We start from the raw sequence: 14,517 nt of genomic DNA, 5'->3' as shown, positions 1-14,517 counted from the left end.
TAAGCATGTAAGATCTTTATTTGGCTCTATCCTGTCTGATCATTATAGAATGTTGATTTGTAAATAATTTTTCCCTTATATATTTCTTAGCCTACAAAGGGTTGAAATAATGACTTTCTGCATCCAAGGATAAACATTTTCAACATGGACTTTGCACAACTATTTACTGATTCTGAATCTATTTTTTTTCCTTGTGCATCCTTGCATGTTTATAGTCTTCTTTTTACTACCTCTTTATCTGAAACAGGTTAGCTTTTCTCAGGAAGCCAGTCTAAATTCCACTATTAAGTGGATCTCTTCCGTAAGTCCTGGTCAAGTTTTCTAGTAATAACAATGAATACTGTCTTTTACAGTGTACTTTGGATGTATTCTGTCTTTTACATTTTTTGTGTATTTTAATCTGCTAGACTTCCAAGTCTAGTGTTTGTAGTGAAGCCATTAGTGCCAGGCTGTTTGCTTGCTGAATTTTTCATACAGATTTCTATTAAAGAATAACAGATTTAATATTATGAAGTTGTACAGAATGTAGTCTTAGTATCATTAGTTTTTGCTCTGTTTTTAGAGGAAACTCATCAAATGATTTTTTAAAATCAAATTATTGCACAACTTTAACTTGTGGAACTGAATTTTATTGAACTGCAGCAGTGCCTTGGCACTATTTCCTGGCATGTGTAGACCCTGAAATGTGTAGTTTAGAATTCTTTCTGGACAGAAAAATACAAAATTTCATTATGGCTGGTATACTGTTTTATATTACTGTCCTGACAGCTCCAAGTTGAGGAAGGCATGTAAGATGATAGGAGCTCTCTCTGTTATCACTACTGAGACAGTGCTGAAATGTCATAGTCCAGATAGTCAAGGTCATAAAAATGATGTAAAGATGTCATTGACCCCTCATTAACGTGAATGTTCCTGAAAATTTTGTCTTGTTTTGAAAACGAAGCATTTTGGTGGTATTTTTTGAAGTTAAAAATGTATTTTCCCCTCTGTTTAGGTAATATTCTTCTTGTAGACGGAACAGCATGTGGAGAAATAAAAATTACTGATTTTGGCTTGTCCAAAATTATGGATGATGATAGCTATGGTGTGGATGGAATGGATTTAACTTCACAGGGAGCAGGAACTTACTGGTAATGTCTGGTTTGATTCTCTTCTTTAGGCCATTTTTGAGGCTTCTGAAATGCTTTCATAAAGCTAATTCCTAGAGATAGCTTGGATTAAAAATAGTAACACGAATGACAAACAAAGATTTTTGTGCAGTATTGTGGCTCTTGATCTTCACGAAATTTCCAGAATAGTGCCACAACAGAAGTAAGTTAAGAATATAAACGTATAAAATGTGGAGCAAATCTCTGTGATTTATAAACATTGTTTCCCAGAAGAAGCAGGTGTTTAATCTTTGGCTGCAGGTAGTTAAAGATGTTTGACAGAGCTGTGATGATTAAGTGAGGGTGCTTAGTCCTTGGAAATCTTAGAGCAGGGATTACCAGAAGGTAATGTCCTTAGGATAAAAGAGTATTTACTCTTCCATCCTAAAGGTTAATGACAGCTGAGCAGCTGTAACTTGTTTTCTGTGTGTACCCACATACTTGTCCAAAAACCTGAAATCTTAGAGCTGCCTAAAGAGTGAGGGTGACAAAAAAACCCCAATTGATTGCTAACAGAAAAGCTGTTTCTAGAATTTGTTCCCTAAAGTTGCAAGTTGATATAAGAAATCTTTGAGCCTGTGTGCACAGTACCTGTGTCAGGGTGAGTGGAATAGAAAACCTATATTGACCAGACTTTGTGAATTCATTTGTTCGTTTTTCTCCTCGATCTGCCTATACAAGATAGAACTCAGCTTTTGGTTCTTAATTCTAAATGGAGAAGCCAGTGTCCTTCCTGTTTCTTCTTCAACTTTTCACGTATTTGGAAGTTGCATTTAATAGATTTTGTCTTTTCCTTGAGAATTTCTGGGAAAAAAAGCCTCACACATACTCTTGAGTGAATGGAAAATGTGCATATCCTGTGAAAGGCGGTCATCCAAGTTGAAGCATTTTAGAAATGTTAGACTGTTGCTGCTTTCTTTAATGCTCCAATTTAAACATGAGTTTAAATATATAATTGTAGGAACACTATTCAAAAAGTTTGGGCCTTTGGCTTTCATCTGAAGCACCACATGCACTAGTTGTGGTGTGAACTGAGAGATCTAAAGTTGTTTGTGACCATTAGACACTGAGGATAAATCTCCGTGTTTCTAATTTATGCTTTCTCTGAGGGAAAGTATTGAGTTAGTTTGAGATGAGCATAAGTCAGTGTAAGGCAAATTGCATAAACTCAGCAATGTAGTACTGGGAGCGATTTTTTCAGTCAGTGGGTCAAGTTACCTGTCCTTCCAAGCATTCAGGTCATGTAATCTGTTCTGTAAACTTAGAGCCATTTGTATTAGATTTGGTGTTTTGTCCCCAGCCATCTCTGATTTGAAGTTTGTTTCATAACCTCAGTTCTATAATCATTAGAAACATAATCTTCTAATTTACGGAACTGTTTACTTGTAGCCAGTTTGTACTTGTTTGTTCCTATACCAACAGTGGTCTCCTTTGAAATTGGTTGTTTCCCTTCCTGATGCTTGCTCCCTTGTGTTTTTATAGTGTTTGGCTTTTTTCTGAATTGTGGCTTTCTCTTTATGTCATCTCAGTAGTTTTTCTGTGTGTTTGCATTAGTTCAAGCCCATCTTTCTTGTATGTTGCCATCAGAATTGTGCACAAGTATTCTAGAAGAATTTTTTTTGTGTTGTATGAAATTCATAGTTGTGTTGCATTCTTATTTCTCTTTTTCTTTTGCTTATTTTGATTTTCACAGGCATTTATTTAAATTATTTTTAAAGCCTTGATAAAAGAATATCTGATACATCATTGCTCTGAAGGATTTTTTACCCATTTTTTAGATTTTTATTACAATCCATATTAATTAACTGCCTTCTTAGTGATACTTTTCAGTGTTTGGGGCATTACTTATTTATTTATGTATTTATTTTGAAGGAGATTGCATTGCATGAGTTCGTCTCTAATTCAGGGATGCCATAAGAATTTAATCAGCTTTCAGCTTTTCAAGTATGGCTTCCATGGAAATCATAGGCATAAAAATACGATCACATTTATCTATGTTATAACTGTCATATTCTTACAGAAAACTTTAAAATCATGTATATGTTTCATTTGATTCCTAATGAGACCTAGCTTTAAATGTCCTGTATGGCTTCCATCTTTGCACATTGAAACAGAGACAGAAGGTATATAATTACACTAATAGGATCCCAGTGCTTGAATAATTAGTGATAATTAATGGTTTAAGTAAAGAATAGGTTCCCTTTTCAACTGCCTGACTATACAAAAAATTGTATTTCCAGTTTTGGTCAGTGTTCTAAGTGTTGGAATAAGGATCATAAGATAACTCTACAGCTGTTCAAATAGAAACTTGCACCGATTTTTTTGTATACCATCTCTGATCTTTGAACAAGTTGTAGTGGTTCATACATCTGCTTGCTGACACTGAGGCACGTGTTTTCCTTTTCAGGTACTTGCCTCCAGAGTGTTTTGTAGTTGGCAAAGAGCCACCAAAGATTTCTAATAAGGTTGATGTATGGTCAGTTGGAGTAATCTTTTTCCAGTGTCTTTATGGTAGAAAGGTAAGTAAAATATTGTCTGCCTATCTAAAATTGTTAGTATAAATGTTTACCTGTTTTCAGTAGAATGTGAACAATAGCTGTAAAGACGTGAATCCATATGGAAATGACTTGTGTTAGTTTTTGCAAGTTTGCACTGATACTGTGAGAAATGTGAGAGGCTTTGACTAAAACATTTTCTTAATTGAAAGAATGGTTAGAAACATATATTAACACTGTATTCAATTTACTTTTGTGTTAAGTATCTATGAAATCATAGCAGTTAGATTACTGTCATGAAGAAAGTCCTGTCTTTGTTTTTCAGCCATTTGGCCACAATCAATCACAGCAAGATATCTTGCAAGAAAATACAATATTAAAAGCCACAGAAGTCCAGTTCCCTGTTAAGCCTGTTGTTAGCAATGAAGCCAAGGTAATGTTTTATATGAGCTCAGAGCAGTGGTTAAAACCTGTTTCATTCATTTTTAAGGATTCAACTGTGAAATTGCTGTTAAGAATGCTGTGGGGTGTAGTAACTTAACATGTAGGAAAACATAATGAAGATACTAATATTTTCATGTCTTTGTTTCAGCAAATTTATTTTGGGGCTTTTTAAAGTCATGTGTTTGAAAGCAAGACCATATAATGGAGAAATCTGCAATTTTAAACTAGACTCTCTCAAAAATAATCTCTTTCCTTTTTTTTTTTTTTTTCAGAAGACCTTAACAGTCTCACTAAAAATTTTCATGAAATACTTCTACAAACAGTGGAAGCTTTCTCTGAAAATAGTGTATGTTTATTCTCTCCAGCCTTATTGGCTTTAAGGACTGTTTGACTACTGAATACCTGGAGAGTGTTCCTGCCAACATTCTTCCCCTTCAGAAGTCATACTATGTGTGCATTAATTTGACTGTGAGCTTAGAAGCACACATTCTTAAGATTAATATTTGTTGATGCTGTTTCAGGAAAGAAGACAGCTAAAATAGTTGATCAGATATAGAGGTGTGGATTGCGATGATTTTTGGGGTTTTGGTAATTTTATTTTGAAACTTGTAGCATCAAACACATGTGCACGGACTGACCATTAAGAGAACAGATTAAACGGGTTTTCTAAGTTGTTGCTGATGTGAGCATCTATGACAAATCCAGTTCTGTGAATCTGGAAGAAAACATTCCAAGTTACTTGTTTGTAAAAGTAAAAGGCTGCTAAAAGTTTAAATATGCGAAGACAGTTGAGCTTCTTATGATAAAAATGTGAGGCAACATAGTTTTAGAGGATGTAGCTTCCCAAGAAAACAGTTATGTCAGGGACCTAAACAATAGTGGTGTGTTTGTGTTGGCTATATTTTCTAGAACTAATTTTAGTGAATGAGCTGCAGTTAGAATTATGACTGTTTGGTTAAATGTTATAGTATGCCCTGTTTCCTTGGAGGAGGTGGTGGTGGCGGGTTTTTTTTGTTGTTGATTGGTTTCATTTGGGGGAGGTTCATCTCAGTTTGGAAAAATCATCTCCTTTGAATGCAGTTGACAAATACACATCACGTAACTTACAGCTGGTAATGTTATGTACTAGCAGTTTGTATTTCTGTCTTTTAACTCTGCATTTCTTTGTGATAAGTAGTGTTTTTCTGAAGGGCGTTGGAAGAGAGCGAATAATTCAGCGTGGTTCTGATGTAGGTAGTTATTTTATATTCTCTGTTCCTTGTTCTGTTTGAAAAAACAGGAATGGAGAATAGTGGAAGATTATTAACAACATCGTGGTAGCTGTAAAAGAGGGAGAAATTATTCTCTGGTGGAAGCACTATAAAACAATTTCAGACTAACTTGTAAATTTGGACAGTTTATGATGACTGTGTAGATATACAGGCCTGGTAGTTGGAAAAGAACAGCAATAAACTGAAGTTTTGATTTGGAAAACATGGGGATGAAGTAAAAACGGAACCTGAAATGACACCGTTAGTTTCCAGACTGTAATTGTTCTTTGATCCTTTCTGCTTTTTCCGGTTTTGTGAAGCATTCTGTGCATTATGATAATATTTGCACTACCACAAAAGCACAAAGTATTCTGCAAACATTTTAGAAACAAACTGTTACTCTGAGAACCTTGCAAACTACACTTAGCAGCTCATTTCTTAGGGATTCATTATGAAGAATTCAATTAAATCCCCAGATGTCCAAGAATGTGTGAATTTATGTTAAGATGTGCGTGCTTTTATTTTGAGACTAGTTCCTGCTGGATATCTATATGTTAGAAGGAAATTTTAGCAGGATTCTTTAGGACTTACATCACAGATTAAATTTTCCTCTAATCTCCAGTTTTTAATTGGAGCCAAGGACAAACAATTGAAAAGATTTATCAAGAAAAGATATTTAATTCTTTTAAGTTCTGGATTAAGTAATGATGTGCTAATGAGTTCTGTAGCAGTAATAAGGATTTTCTGTCATTAAATGTTGAAGCCCAAGTTCCCAGGAGACTCCCAGGAGTGTTCAGTATATGCTTGACATAAGACTTAACAGAAATACACATCACACAATAATTGACAGATATCATGTGGACCTTGATGAAGGACAGTACAATGTCTCAAAAGCTGCCCTGGAGATAAACAGAGATTTTTTTTCCCTGGTTTTTAAGATATTTTAAATCAGTTGTGATTTACTCGTTTTTGAGATAGAAGTTCAAGCTAGGTGGTGATTTCTTAAATGATCTGTTGGTTAGTGCGTGTTGGAAGTGGCAACTATCTCTGCATCCTCTCCTCTTCATCTAGTGCACTTCTGGATGGTTGTAGAAGCTCCTTGTAGCTCCTCTCTACTTCCTCAGTCCTCTGACATTTGCTTTTAGCTTTTACTATGCTGCTAAGGGATAACACAAGCAGAATTCTCCCTGTGTGAAATGCTAATGTTTTGCTTGTAAATATAGTTCACACATCTTTTTGTCTGAAGTATGTGTTTGAAGCGTGATTACTCTTAAGCCAATTAGGCTTGCTGATTTAATTTTTTTTCTACTGTAACATACTCTGTTTTTCATTGAAATCTGCAGTAGAATGTTAGGCTGTCTTTGAATGGAATTATATGAGAACAAGAGTCTGTTTAGAAGCTGGTTTATCTTGGGAGGACATGCTTATTTGCTTGTAAGCAGATGGAATTATTTGGAATGGTATTGTGACTTTTTGCATTCCTCTTCTAGGCCTTTATCAGACGCTGTTTAGCATACCGAAAAGAGGATAGATTTGATGTCCATCAACTGGCTAATGATCCTTACCTTCTTCCTCATATGAGGAGATCAAATTCTTCAGGAAACTTACACATGACTGGGCTAGCAGCATCCCCTACACCACCTACTTCAAGCATTATTTCATACTGAAATTTCTCCAACTGAGGAATGGCATGATACCTTTGTGTAGTTTCCTGATGCAGACTTGAGCTTGACAACATTTGGGTGTTTTTACACAGGACGAGTTTGATAACTGTGTTTTCAGGCTGAAGTCCTCCTACATAGTGTTGTTTGTATGATTGGAATGGGTCATGGACTGTGAATAAATATACACTTCAGAGAACAACCTTAAAACGCTGAAGGATGACGCTGCCTGTTGCACACTAGCAGGTATACTGTCTTTAAGACTGAAGAAAAGGTTTTTAGTTTTTTTCTGGGGAACATTGTAAATAATCTTTTTAATACTTAAAATACATTTGGTTGATACTGGAAAGTTCTAACATGAAGGGTAGTTTTTCATTATTTAAAATTTTTAAGAAAGGTAGTGAGCAAATTTGAGAACAAGAAAAATTCTGTGTCTGGTTAATAAACTAAATGAACTGCCGTGTTTCCAAGACATTGATCATCTGAAACCAAAGTAAGAAGTGCAAGACAGTCGAAGCTATGTTCTACATCAGATTCCTCGATGAAATTATAGTATTTTATTTGGCACTCAGGCTTATACCTCCAAACATGTGGTGTTCTTTCACGGAGTTTAGGTTGATAGGGAATTCCTGGTACTTATTTCTCAAATAGGTTGCTGATTTTGAAATAAGCTTAATTTTCTAAATATACCGTACTTGCTGTGGTATTGAAACTTGTGAAAATTTCCAGGCCTCTGATAAAAGCAAACAACAGTATGAAACCAAATGCAGACAGGTCATGTATAATATTCTATGCAGGAATAATGATAAATTCCCTTCTAGCTCTATTGTAAATTGTTGTACAGATGTCACATTTTCAGTTAAATTTCAGCAACTTATTCCTGTACAAATGTTTAAAGTATGGCTTTTTCTAATTGGATATTGTTTTGTTTTGTTTTTTTTTTTAAGTCTCCCTCAAGGCGCTTTTAATTGCTGCTAAACAATGTTGCTTTTACTTCAGCAAAAGAATCAGATGACCTCCTTAAGGTGCAAGTTAACTGTACGTTACAGAGAGACTGAGTAGGAAAATCATTAACAATCAAGGCATGTAAAACTGAGCTGTGTTGGCCGTATACAGTACAGTTCCGTAAGTCAATTTATTGCACTCTCAACCTGTAGAGTGCACCAGTACTAGATGTAGAAGTTGCTCATGGCTATTCTCTATTTCTGGAAGTTCCTATCAACAAGGAAATGTTTCTTGTGGCTTGTACAGGTATTTTAAAATGTGAAACATTTTCTAACTGCCTTGTATGGTAGAAACTTATTTTTCAAAACAGCGTATCTCTCTCCAGTTCACTGTTCTTTTTACTGTCCCATTCTGGATGCTGAATACTATCTGTAATTTTGTCCATGTTTCAGAAAAAGGAGGCTGTTCTTACCACAGGTTTTCATTTAATATTGTACAGTTAAACTGTTGCTCTTGTTTCTGATGTTGCAAGCCATTTTGTTTTCATTGTATATAAAGAAACATTAACTGTCTCTTTAAGATGCTGCTGAAATTGTAGAGAATGTAGCCAAAACAGTAATAAACAATGACAGTTGAAATTTCAAGGTTTTCATTGTGTGTTTTTGCATTTTAACAAAGGACAAATTTGCTTTCCTTATCACTGAGCTACATTCACCTATCAAAACAAGTTCACTTTGATGGCAAACAGAAGTAATAGAATAATACGTTCAAGCAACATTAGGGCTGAAAGGGGAGACTTCCATAAAATTTGAAGCATCTGTCACAGTGAAATAACCTAAGCATTATTTCAAGTAGGCCTCGCAGATACAGTTCCAATTATTTCAGTAGGTTTCTCTAGAATTTGTTAGCCATAAAAATAGACTGATATTTTCTGCCTTTCTGTTATGCCAGAGTACTGGGACTGTTTCCTTTTCTCATCGTCTGCCAGTGTGAAACCAAGGTCTGGGGTTCAAGAATTATGCCATGGCTGCATACTCACATTAGATTTCATTATATCCAGTTCTGTGTCTTGGAAGTTATAGACTGTTTTGCCTAAGGAAAAGAGGTAAGACTGCGTTAACCGTTTTTGTGTATCCAGAATGTGTTGTGGTAACCTCTAGTACTTTGAAGCTTAGTAATATGTTAGAGAACTGTTAAAGTAACCAAAAATTGCAGAGCTACCTAATGAAAAGGGCGGTTAGGCATCGTACTGATTACATGAGTGCTTGTTTTCCTTGTTGTTAGAATCTGGGAGTACAGGTGGTTGTGGCTGACTACATGACAGTTACTCCACCATGGCAGATGTTTACTTCTGAAATCTAAACACTTCTTTTTAATGCATTTTCATACAGAAGCAAATGAAGTATCACTGTCTCATCTTTCAGATCGAAATTGCAAGACCTTAACACAAGTGCAACCCTGTATACCGGAGGTAAGCATCTTACAGTACTGTCAGTAGAAGCTTTGTATCCCCATGTGGATTCATTCTGTGTTCACAGCACGTCCAAGTTGGTGTCTGATGGCTGATGCTCAGCAATTTGTGCTTGGGATAGAAGTACCCTTGAGACTGAATCCAGAAGCCTGAATTACTGCGACTTGTCAAGAAATGCTGATCATTTCTAGGTAATTCATACATCCATTGCTTAGGCTGTATTTTGCACACAGTTTACTAGATTCATCACATCATCCTGCGCTGTATTTTCCATGTTTTTTCTGCTGATTTAGTTGCAGGTAGACAAAAGAAATGAAGTTAAACTTCATCAATTTTTAATGAACCTTGCAAGTGAAAGTCTTACTTTACACACATAAATACTTACCAATTTCTGTGTTTACTGAAAGATGCTAGAATTCTACTTTACTGTGTGATATAAACACCTATGTGCAAGTTAGAAGCAAGTGCAAGATGAATTCTTCATTTTTAACTGTGATTATAGTGCCATTGCAGCTACAGTTAACAGTTCCTGGCTTGTTTCTTTACAACAGCCATGTTTTAGCACTGTTTTATTTGTTTGTACTGAAGGTGTTAAATCGGTGGAGTGTTTTTCACTCTTAACTTGGTTTGTGCTGGATGATAGATGGGGATTTTGGACAGACTAGTTAGTGCTAATTTTCTGAAGAGTGCTTTGAAAGCCAGCAAGGAGATGGGAAGAGCATTGTGTTGCTGGCCAGCTGCCCAAGTGCTATTGACTGCACACACCGCAGCTATGAGCAAACTGCTGCATAATTAGAGAAGCTTTCAATAGCCCACAAAGCCGACAGCCTCTTGGTATGCAAGTCACGGGTGCGCGAGGCACAGCACCGCTGTCTGCACCCCTCAGCTTTCTGAGGTGCTGGGTGTTGCTGGGACTCTGCACAGGAACTGGGGACCTAGGCAGGTGGCTGGATGGGGTGTGTGAAAGCCATGGAAGGGGAAACATCCAGAGGTTTCTGCTTCTCCATCTTTCTGATCCTGGGGAAGCATAGATCCAAAACAGGTTTGTAACCAGCAACCAGCCCACGTTGATGGCTCCTGAGCTTACATCTCGTTTCTCCCCTCCACCAAAAAACACAAGCTGGGAAATATGGTATTAATCACTGTTGTGCTGTGAGCTGTTAGGTACCCTGAGCAGGGTGGTGAGGACAGACCTGTGTGTGCCCTCAGGCTGTGCGGCTGCCAGGAAGGCGAGCAGCTTTGGGATGGTGTCTCTGGGACATTTCAGAGGTGCTCCTGGAACCTGCTGTGCTACTCCAAAAGCGGCAGATTTCTGTGGGGAGGCCTGGGTGGGTGTTGGGGGCAAAGGCAGACTCAAATTTGAGGGCAACTGCAAGAGAGGCTCCAGATTCCAGTGCCTGAAACCCTTCAAGTGGAGTGACTGGTTTCACAAGCCAGTGGTGTCTCGTGGCACAGTGCTGCGGCCCTGCTCTCTGTGTGCCCACAAGACCGCCGTGTTTGCTGGGTTCTAAATAGCCCTCCTGAGGGTTGGTGCTAGCGGCAGAGTTGTAAGTGCTGAATTGGTAGGGAAGGCAAGACTGCAAACAGCCCACAGGCATTGCCTGCTGTCCAGCCCAGCTGTACCGCCTCCATGTGACCAACAGAACAGTGGAAGGGCCTGACTCAGCAGCTGGGCTGGGTGCAGAAGTCTTTTTGTATTTGACTTGTGTTTTCCAGTCCTATGCGCTATGCTGTGAGGATCAGTTCCCTGCCATTCCACTGGTGTGTATGAAGCTGAGCAGGTTTCTCTGTCTTGGTTTCCTTTTGTGCTGGTTTGTATGTGAGGCTGCAAAGCCAGCGTTAGTTTGTTACTAAATTTGTCTGACTGCAGGCCAGGCTGGGCCTCATGCCCTTGGTTGGGCATGCCTGGCTCATGGTGTTCAAAGAAGTAGAATGTCCCCCAGTGCTGCCACACCTCTGCCTCGTCTGCCCTTGGGCTGAGCATGATGGAGGCACGGGGCCTGCCAAGTGGCAACACATGTGGGCCTGGCTTAGTGGGAAGGTGCAGCATCCTCTGTTGTCCTAGGCTAGGTTGTCCCTCTAAGCAGCTACATGAGGAGTTACTGGGCAGCTTTGTATATTTGCATAATGGAGAACTTTCTTGCTGACAAAAATAACCTAATTAGTGCAGAAATGATTCTTTTCAGGCTTACAGCTGTGGCTCAGCGGCAGCTGGTAGAGCTGGTTTGAGTGCTGGAATACCTTCCTTGCTTGTCTTTCTATTGAAAAGCCAGGTAGATCACACATTATTGGCAAACTACACTATAGCACTTGTCCATAATGAGTTTAGAGCAGTTTATTCCTTTTGTTCAATGACAATTCACAGTCATTGATGTGATACCATTAAATCCTCATGTTGCTTGTAGAGTTGCATGAGACTATACCAAATGCTGAGGCTGATTTCATAAATTGCATTCTTTGGGCTGCCACAAGTTGGAACAGTTTTATTACTGAGCCTAAGATGGTTTTATTAGTCAGCCTTTAGACAGCCTAAAGACATTCTGATCTAACAGATTAACATATCATGAAGGTTATTGTCACACCATGCAATTGGCAGAACCCAACTACACAGAGGAGTTATTCTTCTTTCATCCTTTATTTTCTGTCCCAACTGTTGTATTTTTAGTGAAATTCATCCTTTCTGCTTTATGTTAATGTCTTCACTTACAGTTTAAATGAACACACATATATGATTAGCAAGTTAAACTAAACCTGTTGTTAATAGTGAAAAGTATGATGAAAGTTGTTTTGCTCAGAGACCACTGGGAGGAAATCGGAGGAATTACACTGATGGCCTTTTTTGGGTTGTGCTCTGATATCCTTTGTTAACATCAGGCAGTGCTATGAAGTCCTGTGTATTTTTGCAGATGATGATCTAGGTTGCAGGGATTTTACCAGGTTTGTGCTGGGGAGCAGTACAGACAGGGTGCAGAGAAAAGCCAATGTAAACCATTCCCACCTGAAGCAGCAGTGGCTGCAGCACAGAGTTTGGGCATGGTGACAGTCAGAGTGCCTGCTGCAGTCAGCACTGCTTGCTCCTTTGGGATGTTGCACCAAAGCCTCCTACCCTCTGGCAGGCAGTAGATTTATGTGTCACCAACACTGTTGTTCCTAGACACTGGCATGCTGTTTCAGTGTTTACTAGATTGTGACTGAGCATGGCTATCTGTTGATTCAACAGATACTAAGAGTACACTGCTTCTCTTGCAGCTTGTGTGAAGCAGGGAAGAATGTCTGGAGCAGAAGATGGAGAAGAATGTGCTGGTTTATTTAATCCCTCTGACTGGAGCAGCAGTTTGTAAGTAAGGATCAAGACTTCGGGACGGACACGTGGCTGCTGTCAGGGCTTTAATGCAGCATTTAAAAGCAGTTGATATTTAGCTGCAACTACTCTGAAGCTTGTCTTCTCATTTTGCTGTTAAGCGGTAGCCTGTTATTTAAAAAAAAATGAAAATTTGGGAATTCAGGTGTTCTGTTACCATAATGATGAATCCACAAAATTCATTTATGAGCGCCAAATAGTTTGAAGCAAGATTCAGTGGATACATTTGCAATTGAAAATGGCTGGAAATGTTGAGGTTCTCACCACCGACTGCCATTCCTGTCCTTCAAAATGATGCAGTCACAGCTCAGAGGCCTTTGAAAGTATCACTTCTATCACCTGTCACACATCCCCATGTCAGGGTCACTGCTTAAGGTTTCCCACATGGTATTTGTAGGATACTGTGGATGTAAAAGTTTACTAGCGATGAGATGATGGTTGTAAATTAATTTAAAATAAGGTAAAAATATAGTGATAGTATGTACTGTATATGATATGCGAGAGTTCTCACTTAAAAATTATAATGTATACCAGTTATTAGTCTTAGTAGCATGTCAGTTGTGTTTTAGGGCAATGAAATACCCTTGTAATTCACCCTTATGAAAACAGCTACTGGTCCCAGTGGCAAAGGGTATAGGGGCTGCAATGCCCACAGTCCTTTTGTGCTCTGCAGTAAGGTTACCTCATCTGGAGCTGTATGGGTGTATGTGTGCTGGTGGCCATGAGAAGCTGGGTGCCCTTCTGGAGCCAGGGAAGGCATTGCCCACATGACAGCTGTAGGCAGCAGTCTCCAGTGTTTGTGCTGCACCGACATCTTGGCAGTGAGTTTCTCCTGTGGTCGCTTGCTTCCCTCTGCAGTTGTGCCCATAACTTCCTCCTCCAGTTGTGTTCCCCCAGCACTTTATCCAGTTGAAATGGCAGAGGGGAAATTCAGACACAATGCAATAAAACCACTGGAATTTCTTTGTCATCATCCCTGAGGGCATGTTCTCATTAGAACCACGAGTTGTACCCAGCATTAGGCTCTTTCATGTTTGCATGGTTTCCCTCTGAACTGCAGAGATTAGAGCCTGCTGTTAGCACTGTCTCTCGGTCCCTGCTTGGTTTGACAAGGAGGAAACTCTTTAGCTGGAACTGAACGAAGTGGCTTCTTCCCCACAGCAGCTCCGAGTCCTGCCTGCAGCATACCCTTAATAATGCCATTTCATGTGGCGTTACAAAGATCGTGCTGGAGAGGAACCTCTTACTTCTGGTGAGGCAAACAAAGCCTGGGAAGACCGAGGGGCATGGTGGTGGGTTGATGGACGGACCAAATGATCTTGGTGGTATTTTCCAGCTTTAACAATTTCATTAACTCCAGGTGCCACTTTGTGACCCCTTCTGCTTCTCAGCTGCATCTCTGGTTTGCTTCAGGCTCCTTTTCACTCAAGTGCACACCATTATTTTTATTTTTATTGAGGGTTTGGTCTGTTTTACAGCTGTTGCTGCAAACTGCAGCAGTATCTGCTCTTTCCTGTGAGATGGCACATTCGTGACTACATCTCCATACATTCCAGTGGCAGTGTGTGGCAGGGTGCTCGTGCCCACCTGCCAGCGGGGTGAGCTGAGCTGAAGCAGCTAGAAGAGCATTGCGGTGCCTGTGAGCACTCTACTGGGTGGGAGGAGGGGAGTGAGAGTATTCCATAAAACAGAATATTTCTCGTCTTGCTCCAGTAATTCAGCACAGGCCTGTGCTTTGGATT

General features: G+C 39.0%; 1 protein-coding gene across 3 annotated transcripts in view; it reads left to right on the top strand.

Annotated features, from left to right (window-relative positions):
* TLK1 (tousled like kinase 1) overlaps positions 1 to 8,587 on the top strand; it is an 83,620-nt gene extending 75,033 nt beyond the window's left edge. For all 3 annotated transcript variants that reach the window (XM_072342094.1, XM_072342092.1, XM_072342093.1), the window contains 4 exons: positions 995 to 1,130; positions 3,556 to 3,667; positions 3,969 to 4,076; positions 6,828 to 8,587. In XM_072342094.1, coding sequence (XP_072198195.1) covers positions 995 to 1,130; positions 3,556 to 3,667; positions 3,969 to 4,076; positions 6,828 to 7,004 — 533 coding nt within the window. In that variant the 3' untranslated portion in view covers positions 7,005 to 8,587. The remainder of the gene's footprint in view (positions 1 to 994; positions 1,131 to 3,555; positions 3,668 to 3,968; positions 4,077 to 6,827) is intronic.
* Positions 8,588 to 14,517: the final 5,930 nt, after the last annotated feature.

This window comes from Excalfactoria chinensis, chromosome 7, assembly GCF_039878825.1.
Source record: "Excalfactoria chinensis isolate bCotChi1 chromosome 7, bCotChi1.hap2, whole genome shotgun sequence".
Classification (NCBI taxonomy): Eukaryota; Metazoa; Chordata; class Aves; order Galliformes; family Phasianidae; genus Excalfactoria; species Excalfactoria chinensis.
This window is presented reverse-complemented; position numbering and strand designations above follow the sequence as displayed.